Genomic DNA, 18,351 nt, shown 5'->3' with positions numbered 1-18,351 from the left:
GTCTTAGATATTATAATATCGACCAAGTAGTCTTTTTAAGTTCAACTAGACATTCAGGCTGACAAGACTGTCATGGGCCACAGCTTGCCATCCCAGGGGAGTGGTCCTTGCAGCAGTTCACATAGCCCTAGGGATGGCTCACGTGCAAGGAATTGGGGTGTCCATCAGGCAAATGTGTCAGCTGCCTTGGCTCCAAAGCTTCATACCCCACAAGAGGTAGGACCAGTTACAGGAGTCAGGAAGTCCAGCTTAGGTGTGGTCTCTTTTCTTTTGCTGTTGTTTTTCTGTCTATGCCATAAACGATGCTGTCTACTCATATAGTGCCATCTTTATCTGTCTCCTTAAAACATCCAAACCTTTTGGCAGATAAACTATGTCCCATTTTAACCAGAAGATCACATGTATTAAATGTGAGTTCCTATTTGCTCCACCTCTCCAGCTCAGACTGTCATTGTCACCTCTAGTCTGGTCTTCCTGCATTTGGTAACTCCTGCTCCATGTCCTGGATTCAGTCTCCTGCTCAGAATCTTGTTGTTCTGTTCATGTTTTTCTCTTTCCCTTTCCTCTGGCTCTTCATTTGTCCTCCACTGTTTTATTTTTTATTTTATTTCATTTTATTTTTACTTATTTTTATTGGAGTTCAATTTGCCAACATATAACATATCACCCAGTGCTCTCATCCCGTCAAGTGCCCCCCTCAGTGCCTGTCACCCAGTCACCCCAAACCCCCGCTCACCTCCTTTTCCACTACCCCTTGTTTGTTTCCTAGAGTTCGGAGTCTCTCTTGTTCTGTCACCCTTACTGATATTTCCACACAATTTCTCTCTTTTCCCCTTTATTCCCTTTCACTATTTTTTATATTCCCCAAATGAATGAGACCAAATAATGTTTGTCCTTCTCTGATGGACTAATTTCACTCAGCATAATACCTTCCAGTTCCATCCACGTCAAAGCAAATGGTGAGTATTTGTCATTTCTAATCACTGAGTAATATTCCATTGTATACACAGACCACATCTTCTTTATCCATTCATCTGTCAATGGACACTGAGGCTCGTTCCACAGTTTGGCTATTGTGGACATTGCTGCTAGAAACATTGGGGTGCAGGTGTCCAGCTGTTTCACTGCATCTATATCTTTAGGGTAAATCTCCAGCAGTGCAATTGCTGGGTCGTAGGGCAGTTTTATTTTTAACTCTTTGAGGAACCTCCACACAGTTTTCCAGAGTGGCTGTACCACCAGTTCACATTCCCACCAACAGTGCAAGAGGGTTCCCCTTTCTCCACATCCTCTCCAACATTTGTTTCCTGTCTTGTGAATTTTCACCTTTCTCACTGGTATGAGGTGGTATCTCATTGTGGTTCTGATTTGTATTTCCCTGATGGCAAGTGATGCGGAGCTTTTTCTCATGTGCTTGTTGGGTAATGTCTATGTCTTTCTCTGTGAAATTTCTGTTCATGTCTTTTGCCCATTTCATGATTGGATTGTTTGTTTCTTTGGTGTTGAGTTTAAGAAGTTCTTTATAGATCTTGGATATTAGCCCTTTATGTGATATGTCATTTGCAAATATCTTCTCCCATTCTGTAGGTTGTCTTTTAGTTTTGTTGACTGTTTCTTTTGCTGTGAGAAGCTTTTTATCTTGATGAAGTCCCAGTAATTCATTTTTGCTTTTCTTTCCCTTGCCTTCATAGATGTATCTTGCAAGAAGTTGTGGCCAAGTTCAAAAAGGGTGTTGGCTGTGTTCTCCTCTAGGATTTTGATGGATTCTTGTCTCACATTTAGACCTTTCATCCATTTTGAGTTTATGTTTGTGTATAGTGTAAGAGAATGGTCTAGTTTCATTCTTTTCTGCACGTGGCTGTCCAATTTTCCCAGCACCATATATTGAAGAGACTGTCTTTTTTTCCAGTGAATAGTCTTTCCTGCTTTGTTGAGTATTAGTGGACCATAGAGTTGAGGGTCCATTTCTGGATTCTCTATTCTGTTCCATTGATCTATGTGTCTGTTTCTGTGCCAGTACCACACTGTCTTGATGATCACAGCTTTGTAGTACAACCTGAAATCTGGCATTGTGATGTCACCAGCTCTGGTTTTCTTTTTTAATATTCCCCTGGCTATTCAGGATCTTTTCTGATTCCACACAAATCTTAAGATGATTTGTTACGACTCTCTGAAGAGAATCCATGGTATTTTGATAGGGATTGCACTAAATGTGTAAATTTCCCTGGGTAGTAACATTGACATCTTCGCAATATTAATTCTTCCAATCCACGAGAATGGAATGTTTTCCATTTGCTTGTGTCTTCCTCCATTTTTTTCAGAAGTGTTCTGTAGTTTTTAGGGTGCAGTTTTTAGGGTATAGATCCTTTACCTCTTTGGTTAGGTTTATTCCTAGGTATCTTATTCTTTTGGGTGCAATTGTAAATGGGATTAACTCCTTAATTTCTCTTTCTTCAGTCTCATAGTTAGTGTGTAGAAATGCCACTGATTTCTGGGATCCCCACCAATACCAAGGAAATACAGACGATTTTAAAAACATATTATGAGCAGCTACATATACCAATAAATTAGGCAATCTAGAAGAAATGGACGCATTTCTGGAAAACCACAAACTACCGAAACTGGAACAGGAAGAAATAGAAAACCTAAACAGGCCGATAACCAGGGAGGAAATTGAAGCAGTCATCAAAAACCTCCTAAGACACAAAAGTACAGGGCCAGATGGCTTCCCAGGGGAAGATTCTATCAAATGTTTAAAGAAGAAACAACACCTATTCTACTAAAGCTGTTCCGAAAGATAGAAAGGGATGGAATACTTCTAAACTCTATGAGGCCAGCATCACCTTAATTCCAAAACCAGACAAAGATCCTACCAAAAAAGGTGAATTATAGACCAATATCCCTGATGAACACAGATGCAAAAATTCTCAACAAGATACTAGCCAATAGGATCCAATAGTACATTAAAAAGATTATTCACCATGACCAAGTGGGATTTATCCCTGGGATGCAAGGCTGGTTCAACAAAGCAATCAATGTGATAGATCATATCAACAAGAGAAAAAACAAGAACCATATGATCCTCTCAATAGATGCAGAGAAAGCATTTGACAAAATACAGCATCCATTCCTGATCAAAACTCTGATTCAGAGTGTAGGGATAGAGGGAACATTCCTCAGCATCTTAAAAGCCATCTATGAAAAGCCCACAGCAAATATCATTCTCAGTGGGGAAACACTGGGAGCCTTTCCCCGAAGGTCAGGAACACGACAGAGATGTCCACTCTTACCACTTCTATCCAACATAGTACTAGAAATCCTAGCCTCAGCAATCAGGCAACAAAAAGAAATAAAAGGCATTCAAATTGGCAAAGAAGTAGTCAAACTCTCCCTCTTCGCAGATGACTTGATACTGTACATAGAAAACCCAAAAGACTCCACCCCAAGATTGCTAGCACTCATACAGCAATCCTCCACTGTTTTCTTTCTTTCCTTTTGCTGTTGAAATTGTTGTCAGTATGGTGGAGTCCCTTCCCTTACTCCTTTTCAGTCATCACCATCATAAAGTTTTATAGTCTGACTTCTACCGTAACCACTACTGAATCTGACGTTTCATAAGCTATCACTGACCTAATGGGACCTTCAGCCCTCATTTTCCTTTCTTCCTTAGCTGTGTTTTGACTGTCTTAAGTAATCTTTCTTGAAGTGCTTTCTTCCTTGGATTCTATAACACTGTCATTCTGGTACTCCTTTAGTCTTTTACATTCTTTTCCAGCCTTCCCTTAATGGTTCATCTAAGGCTTGGATAATGTCAGCAGCCCCCTGCTTCTCTCTTGCTGTATAGTCTTCATCTTGGCTTTGAGGGCTCCTGTCAGTAGCCCACCATCAGAAACTTCATTTGGAGGTCCTGTCTTGAGCCCCCTCCTGCTTTTCAGCTGCCTGTGGGCGTTTCCCTCCTACTGTCCTTTCCTTTTAGACCTCCTGTAAAAGTCAAGGCGTCATCTTTGCCTTACTGGATTCCATCTGGCACTACTTTGATTCCTCCCAGTGATGTTATATTGTTCTCAGACACAACATGGAGAATGATGTTCATTGTAGTAAAGAAATGAAACCGACCTATCTCTTACCCACCTCATATGCTACTTGAAGTAATTAGGGCATACATACATTTGATTTTATTTTTTTAAAAGCTCTTATTTTCTTTTTTAAGTAAAGTGCTACTCCCAACAATGGGATTCAGACTCACAACCCTGAGATCAAAAGTCACTTGCTCTTATCAATTGAGCCAGGCAGGCATCCCTTATGTACATCATTTAAAAATTGTTTCTTAATAATTTGCTTTTGTTTTGTATCATAAAAGTAGTGCATGTTAATTTTTTTAATGTGGAAAATTTTTGAAAGCTAAACAGTTCTATCTGTAATCCTGTTTATAGTCATCAGTAACATTTTAAGTTTCCTTTGGCCTTTAAGAGCTTCTGATATAAGTATATCCTGACTTGGCAGACGTTGAGCCTACATCAAACAGATGATCTTACAGAGATGGGACAATGCATATACTTTTTTATTTTTTTTATTCATAGACACAGAGAGAGAGAGGCAGAGGGAGAAGCAGGCTTCATGCAGGGAGCCCGATATGAGACTCGATCCCGGGTCTCCAGGATCACACCGCAGGCTGCAGGCGGCACCAAACTGCTGTGCCACCGGGGCTGCCCTACTTTTTTTTTTTCTTTTTATCTCATTTCCTTCTGATTCCTTTTTCAGAGACTAGTAGAATATAAAATCTTTTTTCTAATTGAAGTATATTGGTATACAATATTATTACTTTAAAGTTATATTTGTGGGATTTATAATTTTCAAAATTTAAAGCCAGACCATTTATAATAACAAATATTTGGAATTAGGGATTGTCTTTTTTGGTTTAAATGGGTTAGATTGTGCAGTAGGTGATCTTAAATGTCAGGATGCATTGTGGCTACTCTTAAATTTATACCATCACTCAATTTATTTGGTTTCTACTTATTTTAAATTAGAGTATATTATTTTTCTCCAAAGGAAAGTTCATTTTTTCCCTCTTAAAGATGTGATATTTTCAGATTAGGTAAAGTCTGAGAGTCTTTGTTTTCTGTGTTAGATAAGTAATTTCATCATCTTAAAATATGGCCAAGAGCAATTTGTGAAATATATTTTAACAGGTAAACAATGTAGATTTCACAAACATCATAAGAGAAGAAGCCGTCCTTTTCCTACTCGACCTCCCTAAAGGAGAAGAAGTGACCATATTGGCTCAGAAGAAGAAAGATGGTGAGATACTGTCAGTAGAATGGAGAAAATCTGTAGAATTCTGAGAACTTAAATAGCGATTTTAATTTCCAATTTTTACTAAATCATTCAAAGTTGAGTAATAAATGAATTTGTTCATCTCAGAGGGAGTTTAAATCACTTAGAGGCACAGTCTTACACATGGCTTATTAGAAAGCGCGATAATAGAACCAATCTTTATAGCATTTTAGTTTAAGAGGAATGCCATCCAGCCCTCACAAGGCATAGAAAGATCCTAGTTATTAGTTATCAGAACCATACAAAAGTATATGGTTAGCTTCCAAAGTTTTTACTGATGTTGTCTAAAGAATATATTTTTGTTAGCATTAAAGAAAATGCCTAATTTTCTTTGATTAGGCTGATAAGCTTTTCATTTAGAACACGGTTTCTCACCGTCAGTACTGTTGTCGTTTTGAGCCAAATAATTTTTTGTAGGGCTGACCCATGTATTGTCAGGGTGATTAGAAACATCCCTGGCCTCTACCCACTAGATGCCAGTAGTATATATACCAGATATTGGTATATGTCTCCAGATAGTGCCAAATGTCCCTTGGTGAGCAAAATTACCCTCGTTTGAGAACCACTTATAGAAAATGGGAATATCTGTAGTATTTGCAGCAAAACTAAGATGATATAAATACCACCATGAATGGTTTTGAACAAGTTGCTTGATCTGTTTCTGCAGTACTTTCCTCATCTGCAAAATGGAGGTGCTAAGCATTCCTGTTTTGAGGTAATGGTGCTGTATATGAGATAGAATGCCTAATGCATTACTTCACATAGAGGAAGGATTCAACATACATTGAATACCATTGGTTTTGCTATTACCACAGCATCTTCACATAATCTCTTCAGATTAATTTCTTATCTTATTAGCTATTGATAATGTTTTTGTTTTGATTCCTTTTAGTTTATCGTCGCATTGTAGAATCAGATGTGGGAGATTCTTTCTATATTAGAACCCACTTTGAATATGAAAAGGAATCTCCCTACGGACTTAGTTTTAACAAAGGAGAGGTGTTTCGTGTTGTGGATACCTTGTACAATGGGAAACTAGGCTCTTGGCTCGCTATTCGAATTGGCAAAAATCATAAAGAAGTAGAACGAGGCATCATCCCTAATAAGAACAGGTATGAATATTTGGATACTTCTATAGAACAAGTTAAGTAAATGATGATGGAAGACTTGAATCCCCCTGGGAAATTTTGGCAATGTAAAGAATTAGTTTTCATTGTAGTCACCATATCTATGACTGACTTAGTTGTATAAACTCCTTTAATTTAATTCATTATATTTTATTATTTCTGTATTTATTTATTTACTTGAAGTGGGCTCCATGTGGAGCTCCATGTGGAGACCAACTTGGGGCTTGAGCTCACGACCTGGAGATCATGACCTAAACCGAGATCAAGAGACGGATGATTGAGTCCCCCAGATGCTGCGAAACTTCTTTATTTTAGTTTAGCCATTAAGATTTAATCTGCATGTGAAGTTCTGTCCAGTATTTTGACATTTTGTTTCATCTATGGGTCTTTTTCCATTTTATTTTTTTTAATATATTTTAAATATATTTATCCATCTTCTATTCTCTATTTTATCCTTCCTTGTCCAGGGCTGAGCAGTTAGCCAGTGTACAGTACACACTTCCAAAAACAGCTGGGGGAGACCGTGCTGACTTCTGGAGATTCCGGGGTCTTCGCAGCTCCAAGAGAAATCTTCGAAAGAGTAGAGAGGATTTGTCAGCTCAGCCAGTTCAAACAAAGTTTCCAGCCTATGAAAGAGTTGTTCTTCGAGAAGGTAGTTTATTTTTTACAGATTAATCTTCATACACTTTAATGTCAATATGCTTAGGAAAGAAAACGTATAAACTATGTTATTTTTTCTTTGAATTTCTCCCCAGCTGGATTTCTGAGGCCTGTAACTATCTTTGGACCCATAGCTGATGTTGCCAGAGAAAAGCTGGCAAGAGAAGAACCAGATATTTATCAGATTGCAAGTAAGTAGCCTTAAGACTAACTTAGATGAAGTTGAGGGTGTTAACCTTATTAGGTACTCCTCCAAAAGATGGGTCTGATCCATTCACTTAATAGAAATAAAACTTTCTATAAGTGAAAATTTGCAGTTTATCCAGTTTGAGTGATTGTGTCCTAGTTCCCTTTAATAGTTAAAATTATTACCATTTACAAAGCTCTGGGCTTCATATGAAAATTGCACATGATCTTGTTTAATAAATCCTGTGACAATATCACCATGCTGTAAGTAGTAGAGTATTGATGCTGAGCAGCTTGAGTCTTAGGTGGTCAGGACCGTCACCAACCAACCTCTTTAAACTTTCCTTATGACACCCAGCTAATGAGTCCCAAAACTCCAATATGAACCCATCCCTTACTGACTCCAATCCAGTGCTTTCAGTCACTGAGCTGACAGAAATACTCAAGTGTATAAAAAGGATAATAAAAGCATGATTCATGCCATCAGTTATTATTTAGGCATTTACAGTAAGTTAGTGTTAAATATAAATATTGAAGATGTAGTGCCGTAAATGCCTAAGAGATTTTGCTTGCAGATTCTTTTATTATTTATTTAACTTAGCTGTTGTGGTAGTTTAAATATACAGACTTAGTTATGACCACTTTGGTTTGCTTTAAGCTATATGTAAAAACTTACACTCTCCCCCACAATTATAGAAATAGTGTCTATTTGGAAAGCTTAGAAAATTAATTTTGACATATATTATCATCGTCATCCTAATTTTATCCTGTCGTATTTTCTTCCACCCTACCACCCTTTGTAAGCAAACTTTTGTGTGGAGCTTTATTTATTGTTTTCCTTCTTAATAGATAATACCTTATTTTTTTTATTACCCATTCTGCAACCAGATTTTGGATGATTAGCCTCTGTTTACATAGGTCGTTTCAGTTTTATATTTTCATAAAGGATGCAGAAATCTATTTATTTGCTTGTTTCTGCTATGCTTTGTTTCTCAAAGTATTTAAATCCTTAGGAATATAGCTTTTCCTGTATTTATGGTAATTTTTTTAGAATTCCCAAATATAGGCAGGAATGAACCATAGGACATGAGCATTTTCTGATTACTGCTATGTGTGATCGCTCGTGCTTTCTGAAGGGTTGTGCCTTCATAGCTGTCGTTCCTACTGTCACTAGATGAGACCCTCATTAACATAAGTTTTAATTTAAAAAATCAGAACATTACCTTTTTATTATATTGCTTTAGGTTGTTGGTAAAGTTGAATGAGGATATTTATTTCATGAAACTGAGAAAATCTGCAGACAAATGATAGTAAAATTTAAGCAAGTTTAGAGGGTATTATGCTGAGTGAAGTAAGTCAGTCGGAGAAGGACAAACATTATATGTTCTCATTCATTTGGGGAATATAAATAATAGTGAAAGGGAAAATAAGGGAAGGGAGAAGAAATGTGTGGGAAATATCAGAAAGGGAGACAGAACGTAAAGACTGCTAACTCTGGGAAACGAACTAGGGGTGGTAGAAGGGGAGGAGGGTGGGGGGTGGGAGTGTATGGGTGACGGGCACTGGGTGTTATTCTGTATGTTAGTAAATTGAACACCAATAAAAAAAAATTAAAAAAAATAAAAAAAAAAGTTAAAAGAAAAAAAAAAAAAAAAAAAGAAAATGTTTATTTCTGATTCCTCATTCAGTTTATTTTTTTCAGAAGAGGTTTTTTGGGTCATCATTTGTAGGTAACATTTGGCCTGAAGAAGTTGCTGGTAACCCCACCCATAACCAAACTTAGGATTTTTAAATTTAGGAAAAATAAGTGTGAAGATTTGTAAAGCTCTGCCTGAGGGAGTAATTGATTGCTTTAATTGGGTTTATTCTATGTTTAAGCCAGGTATTTATTTATTTTATTTTATTTTATTTTATTTTATTTATTTATTTATTTATTTTTTTAAGGAATCCAACTTGGTTTCCTTTTTTCTTTTTTTTTTTTTTCTTTTTTTTTTTTAATTTATTTATGATAGAGAGAGGCAGAGACATAGGCAGAGAGAAGCAGGCTCCACGCACCGGGAGCCCGATGTGGGATTCGATCCCGGGTCTCTAGGATCGCGCCCTGGGCCAAAGGCAGGCGCCAAACCTCTGCGCCACCCAGGGATCCCAAGCCAGGCTTTTAAAAAGAGGATTCAGATAGGTTAGTTATGTACCCTTTCTGAGTCCAACGAGAGTCTTTTTTTTTTTTTTTTGTATTTTTTTTTATTGAAGTTCGATTGAGAGTCTTTTTTGTTAAAGAATTAGTAGTATTTTCTCCAACCAGAACTCCTGGTTAATCCCTCTCTCTAATTCTCTGTTCACCAGATTTGAAATTCTGCCATGTTTGCTCGTGGAGCTTTATCTTATGATAGTCTCGTTCTCTAGAGTCATTCAGCTTGTCCTGCAGTGTAACCTTTGTTCTTCCAAATCTCTGATTTTGTCTGATCAGAAACACCAGAGCCCCTCTTTGTCTTTCAAGCTTTCCTTGTGACCAGAGTCAGAAATAGTGATGTGCCTTTTTAGTGAAGAACTTCATGTAAATTGGACCTCTGAGATTTTTGGTTTAGTAACTAGCTCAAGCTGCATTTGGCATATTATACACCAGTAGGCAGGGACAGGTTGCCAGTATGAAACCACAGGCTGTCTGTTACAAATTGACAGCCTTCTCTGCTCCCAGGTTCCCCTTTGTATTGCTATAAAAAAAGGCCTCTAACTTAGAACTCCCCAGCCAGGCTGCTAGAGCATTGTTGCTGATGGACTGTGGACCTGCCCAGGTATTGATTTCATCAGTCCCCAGTGGCTGAATGGGACAGAACTCAGAAGAGGCCTCCTCAGTTTATCTCTATTATCTGTACAAGTAATGCCATTTTTGTTGTGTGTCATCATGTGCAAAACATTTGGAAATAGTGCCATGCCAAACCATACTAGAACATTAGGCAAAACAAAAAATGTCCACACATATATCTTTTTACATCTTTTTTAATGTCTTTTTCTAGAACATTGAAGTAGTTAGAAGAGAATATAAAAAAAATGTGTATTAAAACTTACATTATTGCAAGTTTAAATATTTATACCAAAATAGAATTTATAATTTTATTTTCCTTTAATGAAAGCAAGCTTATCAGTATTATTTCTAAATCTTCTTTTTAAAATCTCATTTTCATTTGAAAGAATTGCCATATTTAACAATTTTTCTTGACCAAGTGACAGTCTTAAATAATTTTTACTCTTCACTTACTGATTCTATTTAAAATCTTGGTATTTTTTTTATTGTAGATTATTAATTTTGATCTTTCAAACATAATGTAGCAAAGTATTACTTGACTGCTGAGTATTTTTGGCACCCCACTGAATACTGCTCCTGAAGTGAGCATCTCATTTGCCTTCTCTAATCCCAGAATTGTGGGGCATCCTTAATCTAACCCAGGGGCACTCAGCCAGGGGTAGTTCTACCCCATCCAGGGTACTAGCCAGTCCTGGAGACATTTTTATTGGGCACAATGTGGACAAAAGGCATGTAGCAGGAGGAGGCTAGAAATGCTGCTGAACAGGCCATAGTGCACAGGATAGATCCTATAACTGTTACAGAGCCCAACGTGTCAGTAGTGCCCAGTGGTTGAGAAACTGTGGTCTAACCAATGGAAATTTGATGTTTTGTTTTTGTCCTGATACCATGAATAGAAAGTGAACCACGAGATGCTGGAACTGATCAACGTAGCTCTGGTATTATTCGTCTTCATACAATAAAACAAATAATAGATCAGGTAAGTTATTAAAAATTGACCTATTTCATTATAAACTGTGAATGTTGTGTTTTTGAGTGCGATGGACTTCAGTTAATTTAGAATTAGAGAAGTAGCATTTCTAAAATTATTACTCGTCTACCATAAGAAGATAAAGCCCCTATTGAAGGGCATTGCAATAACAACTTTCAAGGAAACAATATTACATGCATTAAAGGACATTTACATTGATAGGGAATATGTTGTTACTCTACAAGATCATATCAGGAACATTAAATTCGTATGCTCTTTTTCACTTTACAGAACACAGATAATGCTGTCAACTTGCAAGTATTGGGGCTATCTTAAAGTGAGCTAATGAAGCTTTTTGTTTTGTTTTGTTTTTAATTGGGCTAGAAATTGTATTGAATTAGCTTCTGGTTACAAGTTTTTCTAACATGTACTCTTGAGATGTTTTGGAGCCCAATTAGAGGTCCATTACCATTGGAACGTAGTCTAGGCTGTGACTTTCTTGGAAGGTGATGATTCTTAATTGTTATCTTGTGTCCTTGTTTATTTTTTTCTCTGTGTCTCCAGGACAAACATGCTTTATTAGATGTAACACCAAATGCAGTTGATCGTCTGAATTATGCCCAGTGGTATCCAATTGTAGTATTCCTTAACCCTGATTCTAAGCAAGGTGTGAAAACTATGAGGATGAGGCTATGCCCAGAATCTCGAAAAAGTGCCAGGAAATTATATGAACGGTCTCATAAACTTCGTAAAAATAATCACCATCTTTTTACAAGTGAGTATATTAAAGGCCTTCATTTAGTTTAAAATGCCTGGGCAACAATATGTAGACAAAAATACTGTGGTGTTCAAATGCCAAAAGCTATTTATAACCTTTGCCTTGGAAAACCTCCTATTATGTTGACCACTGCTGTTTGCGTGGAAGAAAATGTACAGTGCCAAAATAGAAATTTCAAAGGTGTGTGTCTTCAGACATTATCTTTCAAATAACTAAGAAATGATGGTTGAGCTGATGCATGCTGGATCGACTGAATTCTGGCTTTGACCATGTTCTAATCGTAAAACAATGCTGTTAATTTATTTTCAGCTACAATTAACTTAAATTCAATGAATGATGGTTGGTATGGTGCATTGAAAGAAGCAATTCAGCAGCAACAGAACCAGTTGGTATGGGTTTCTGAGGGAAAGGTAAGAAACTTCCTGTTATTTAATGCTTTTAATAGATGATATGACCAATCTGAGATGCCTTTGAGTTACCATTGTTTTCTAACTAGATCAACATATTAGAGTACTTTGGGGAGAGTTTACTTTTAAATTTTTATAATTTGTAGGGATTGTGAAAGTTGTTTTTGATAGTAAAAGATTCTGAAATTTCCCCACCTATTTAATTACCACTTCAGGTGTGCTCTCTCAGAGTTTTCCAATGCTAATAAAAGAGTAAGGTTGAGTTCTGGCTCTGTCCCTCCTTGTCTGACTGAGGAATGACTTAGACCCTGGCTTCAGTTTCCTCCTCTGAAAATGAGGAGAGTTGAGTGAGCTAGGTCCTTGTTTCCTAGAGTGCTGTCTCTGCACACAAGATTCAGCACTTGGTCTGAAAGAACAAGGCATTCTAAAGGCAAGTAATGGCTGGGAAATACTCTACAGAGGGGCAGCACTGTATCCACCAGCATAGGAAGGGCTTTGAGAAGTGAGTAAAGAACATATTTTATTACTTTGTTTACCTTGGGAATCTTTTTCCTGCTTAGCACTTGTTCATATTGTTATAGCATACTAAGAAATGTTGGACAGAGCAGTAATCTCCTTTTTAGATACAAATTCAGATTTTTATATACATTCAAATGGCCATCTTTAAAATAACTCCTTTCTATTCCCAGTCTTTCTGGTTTTATTGCAGTCTTTGATGGGAAAGGTGTGTTCATTTTTTTGGGCAAATTAATACAGCTGAGAGAAACTTTTGTTTTTAATATCTTTTACCTTCGGTGTAATATTAATATGTTTTAGTTGCTAGAGAAGATTGAAAATATCTCTGATTTTTTGTTTCAATTTTTTATATTTCCTTGTTGGCTTGTTTTTTGTTGTGTTTTGCCCCTGCATGGCCCCTACTTTCCTCTGCCTGGCTATGGCTACAGATGCTCTGGCAATGCATGCTGCATGCTTAGGACCACCACACCCTTTATCCAGAAAACACAACCTCTGCAAGAAGAGATGCTAAATGTTTGCATCTAGAGGTCGTATCTGGTCTGCTGTTCCCAACCCGGTATTATTATTGTGTCAGAATTGTGGTTTTTCTCATCAGTACCACTTTGGGGGATGCACTCTGTATAGTTAATTAGACCACTCTGAATAACTAGCATATCAGCTAGGACACTTGACAAATGGAGGTAGAAAAAACCCACTGCATCACTTTACAGAAACACACTATTATTTTTACTCATGTGGCATTTTATACAAAGGATCACAGTCCTTTCCATACTAATCTGTAAAAACACAATTCTTTTAGCAGCTTTTGTCAGGTAGGATGGTTGATAATAACTAGTGACTGATTAGGTTTTATAAACCTGAAATGAAATTAGTTTATAAATGCACAAAGTATGCTGTCTGCCTATCTGAGGGTTTTTTTTAATCCACAAATCTTAATTTTCTGTGATTTCTTTTTGTGATATTATTGTGTGCTTCCTGTCTTTGCTTGGATTTAAAAATATAGGTCTAACTCACCCCAACTTTTTATGTGAGGAAAAACAGATCATTTATTATTAGATTGATGCATTTTGTAAATCAGAATAGCTTGTTACACTTTAAATCAAACTTGATAGATCTCCTGCCCCTTCTATTCAAGTATAATAATAATAGATTCTTAAACTAAAACCACATCATTTCACATTGACTTTCCTGAGCAAACTACTCTGGTCTAATTGCTAGGAAGAATTCTTTTTTGCAAGATCTGACACAGTCTTATACCCTACTAAACCAAGAAAAGTCATCCTGAGACTTTCTTAACATGTAGGCATATGTCATTTCTTGGTTCAAAGCAACCCATGGTTCTTGCTCACTTGTGCATTTCATACCACTGCAAAAGCTATGTAGGTTGGTGAATTCCAAGTCAGTTCTTCCCTAAGGACTTAAATATTTCCTTGGCTGGCTGCTGGGTTATAGTCTTCCAGAACCCTGGCAAGTTAAAGGTTACAGTAGATAGCAAAAAGACTTCTCTTCTGCAGCGGCCATTATAGAATTGAGAACCCATTGAGATTTCAATGAGAGAGACTCTGCTATAACTTACAGCCCTGGAATTCTCACTCCCTGAGCCCAGCAGGTTCTCTGTTGAAAACCAGAGCCCCTGGGGTGTCTGACATACCTTAGTCTTTCATATCTGGAGAGCAATACTCAGTGTCAAGCTTTTGAGAGAGCCAGGTATAAGACTGTGTGGAATGTTCCATTCAGGCTACTCAAGCCTTATGTTTGTCCTTCAGCCTGTGCTAAAATGGAAGAAGGATTATCTGAATTCTGGATTCCAGATCCTTCAGCGCTCATGCCCAGCTGGGCACAGTGTCCACCAGGCAAGATCTTCAGGGACTGTACTAATTAATCCAGGTACTAGTTTCAAACTAGTATCTAAATGACAGCCTGTTGATGCAACTCTTTAGATTCTTTTCCCTGGAATGCTTCTCATTTTCTTTCTAGTCTACTCAGAAGATAATGTAGACTAATAAAAACCAACTCTGCTCTTAATTACTTAGAAAAGAGAAACATTATTGCATTTCTCCCTCACCATCCACTGGATACTACATCTGTGAAAAATAATAAAGACAATAATTCTTAATTTAATCAGGCAACCAGTACTTAGATGATGCTTTTCCATTGTGTTTTACAAAAACTTGAAGGTCAAATACCAACTTTAAAAAGTCATTTTCTTAATATATATATTTATATGTATTTGTAAGGTCTTATGCAACTTGAACTGTGGCATTTATTTTCATAGTTACTCTTACATGAGCTGTTTTGTCAGTGTGTCCTTGTTTCTGTGAGTTTGGTTTAGCCGGATTCTCCCTCTTCACCTTGCTTTGGGCTGATAAACTAGTGACTGATTAGGTTTTGTAAACCTGAGTGGTGTCAGGGTTCCTTCGTTGACTTCTGGGGCTGAGCCTCAGAGTCCAGCTTTGTCATGGCTAACCAGCCAACATTTCATTCTTCCAAGCCCTTCAGATCTCAAAGGATGCTCTGTGTGTCTGCATGTGTGCTTGTACAATCTTCTTGACCTTTCCTCACCAGAAGTTTTGAGAAATAGATGTGATTTCTCCAAAGAAAAATATCCTTTTCAATCTCCCTTGTAAAATAAAGGCCATCTCTTAAAGAACTACTGAATAAAATTTTTAATTTACTTTTATTTGACCCAGGCGGATGGTGCTACAAGTGATGACCTTGATTTGCATGATGATCGTCTCTCCTACCTGTCAGCCCCAGGTAGTGAATACTCAATGTATAGCACGGACAGTAGACACACTTCTGACTATGAAGACACAGATACAGAAGGCGGGGCCTACACTGATCAAGAACTAGATGAAACTCTTAATGATGAGGTTGGGACTCCACCGGAGTCTGCCATTACACGGTCCTCTGAGCCTGTAAGAGAGGACTCCTCTGGAATGCATCATGAAAACCAAACATATCCTCCTTATTCACCACAAGCGCAGCCACAACCAATTCATAGAATAGACTCCCCTGGATTTAAAACAGCTTCTCAACAGGTAAGCAGCAAGCATTCAACGTTTTGTAGTTAGAGGTGCATTATTAAGTTTTAGAATGTGGTGATTGAGTTGAAGAATATATTATTTTGTCCTTTCTTCAGATTAAGAATTAATCTTTAATTTCAATTTGAGAATACCGAGGACTTAATTCTAAACTTTGTGTGTTCGTCTTACACAGCAGTATACTGAATATTTTTTTTAAATAAGGATGTGAGGTTATAGTTTTGTTATTCAGCACACTAAAATGTATGTCTACCAGCCCCTATAAATGGAAGTGGGAAGTTAGCAATAAAGAGAAGCACTATATTTAAAATATTTTAAACACTTCACAGAAAGCAGAAGCCTCATCTCCAGTCCCTTACCTTTCGCCTGAAACAAACCCAGCATCATCAACCTCTGCTGTTAACCATAATGTAACTTTAACTAATGTCAGACTGGAGGGGCCTACCCCAGCTCCTTCTACTTCTTACTCACCACAAGCTGATTCTTTAAGAACACCAAGCACTGAGGCAGCTCACATAATGCTAAGAGATCAAGAGCCATCATTGCCGTCGCATGTAGAGCCAGCAAAGGTACCTGTGCTGCAGTGTTGCCTTCATTTGTCGCTCTCCATCAGTCTAGCACACAATCATTTTTGCTTTGCCCTTTGAGTGTTCCTTTTGCTTTTTTACTGTGGGCTTACACACCATAGTGCTTTTGAATCAATTATGAATCATTTCAGTTTTGTAGTTTGCATGGCTTCTGGTGGTATAATGATCATTTGAAAATAGGCCTTTTAATTGGGATTTGTGCTTAATGTTTGTATTACTTTTATTTTTTGGCTTTCAGTATTTTCCAGAATTCCTTATAGTATGTAGTTGTGACTTACCATAAACATTTTTGTGTTTTGTAAATTATGGTGTCTATAAATTTTCTTTATGATTTTTATTTTTGGTGTCCAAATCAAGTGGAATCAGTAGTCAGTGTATTGCTTTTGTACTAAATTTAATAATTATCTTTAACTCACTTTTCATTTAGAACATGCTAAAACATAAAAGCCCCCCTACCTGCATTATTAAATTTTGAGCTTTCACTTCAACTAGCTTTCTCACTAATCTCTTTCTTGTCTTGGGAATAAATGGTAGAACGTGCCATTTTCATATATCAAATTCTTCTATTTTTGTCTTATTAAAATAGACTAGAATTGAAAACAAGCCTTTGTACTGAACCGTGAATTTTTTACACAGGTGTATAGAAAAGATCCCTATCCTGAGGAAATGATGAGACAGAACCATGTTTTGAAACAGCCAGCTGTTGGTCACCCAGGGCAGAGGCCAGACAAAGAGCCTAATCTGAGCTATGAATCCCAACCCCCATATGTAGAAAAACAGGCCAACAGAGACCTCGAGCAGCCCACATACAGATACGACTCCTCAAGCTATACAGACCAGTTTTCTCGAAACTATGATCATCGTCTCCGCTATGAAGAGCGCATTCCCACATATGAAGAGCAGTGGTCATATTACGATGACAAACAGCCCTACCAGCCTCGGCCTTCTCTTGATAATCAGCACCCTCGGGACCTTGACTCCAGACAGCATCCAGAAGAGTCCTCAGAAAGAGGGTATTACCCACGTTTTGAAGAGCCAGCCCCTCTGTCCTATGACAGCAGACCACGCTATGACCAGCCACCTAGAACCTCTACCCTACGACACGAAGAGCAACCAACTCCTGGATATGACATGCATAACAGATACAGACCAGAAGCGCAGTCCTATTCTTCAGCAGGCCCTAAGGCATCTGAACCGAAGCAGTATTTTGACCAGTACCCACGAAGTTACGAGCAAGTACCATCACAGGGATTTTCCTCGAAAGCCGGCCACTATGAGCCTCTCCATGGTGCTGCGGTTGTCCCTCCTCTAATACCCGCATCTCAACATAAGCCAGAAGTTCTGCCTTCAAATACCAAACCTCTGCCTCCACCCCCAACTCTGACTGAAGAGGAGGAAGATCCAGCAATGAAACCCCAGTCTGTACTCACTAGAGTAAAAATGTTTGAAAACAAAAGATCTGCATCATTGGAGAACAAGAAGGATGAAAACCACACCGCTGGTTTTAAGGTAAGCATGTAACCATGCCTTTTCTGCCTTGGACTCCTGGGCACATTTGGTGAAGGAACAATTCAGAATGCTTTGTCACTCTCCCTCCCCTGCTTAAATGAAGCCTCTTTTGCAATTATCTGTTCTTGGGGCATGTTTGTGTTCTGTTTTGCAGCCTCCAGAGGTAGCTTCTAAACCTCCAGGTGCTCCCATCATTGGTCCTAAACCCACTCCTCAGAATCAGTTCAGTGAACATGACAAAACACTGTACAGGTGGGTATGCTTTATGGTGTTTGTGGCCTACACCTGACTGGGAATCTGACACTTTCAGTCAGTGAAGAAGCCTTTTACTCTGTGAGGAGAGGAGAGGAGAGGAAGAGGGAGATGTTCTTGTTTGTCTTTAAATGAAAACTACCAGCCTTTCTAATTAATTGGTGGCCTTAGAAAG

The 18,351-nt window shown here is 37.9% G+C and overlaps 1 protein-coding gene across 27 annotated transcripts in view; it reads left to right on the top strand.

Annotated features, from left to right (window-relative positions):
* Positions 1–18,351, top strand: part of TJP1 (tight junction protein 1) — a 255,598-nt gene that overhangs the window by 219,373 nt on the left and 17,874 nt on the right. For 19 of the 27 annotated variants that reach the window (XM_049108383.1, XM_025438103.3, XM_025438105.3 and 16 more), the window contains 11 exons: positions 5,193–5,301; positions 6,230–6,449; positions 6,932–7,116; positions 7,220–7,315; positions 11,010–11,092; positions 11,648–11,858; positions 12,171–12,271; positions 15,475–15,825; positions 16,158–16,397; positions 17,052–17,924; positions 18,079–18,176. In XM_049108383.1, coding sequence (XP_048964340.1) covers positions 5,193–5,301; positions 6,230–6,449; positions 6,932–7,116; positions 7,220–7,315; positions 11,010–11,092; positions 11,648–11,858; positions 12,171–12,271; positions 15,475–15,825; positions 16,158–16,397; positions 17,052–17,924; positions 18,079–18,176 — 2,567 coding nt within the window. The remainder of the gene's footprint in view (positions 1–5,192; positions 5,302–6,229; positions 6,450–6,931; positions 7,117–7,219; positions 7,316–11,009; positions 11,093–11,647; positions 11,859–12,170; positions 12,272–15,474; positions 15,826–16,157; positions 16,398–17,051; positions 17,925–18,078; positions 18,177–18,351) is intronic. The other 8 variants (XM_049108387.1, XM_025438107.3, XM_035714237.2 and 5 more) reach the window with 1 other exon arrangement.

The sequence above is a fragment of the Canis lupus genome, chromosome 3 (genome assembly GCF_003254725.2).
Source record: "Canis lupus dingo isolate Sandy chromosome 3, ASM325472v2, whole genome shotgun sequence".
NCBI lineage: Eukaryota > Metazoa > Chordata > Mammalia > Carnivora > Canidae > Canis > Canis lupus.
The sequence above is the reverse complement of the archived record's forward strand: the minus strand, read 5'-3'. Positions and strand labels throughout refer to the sequence as shown.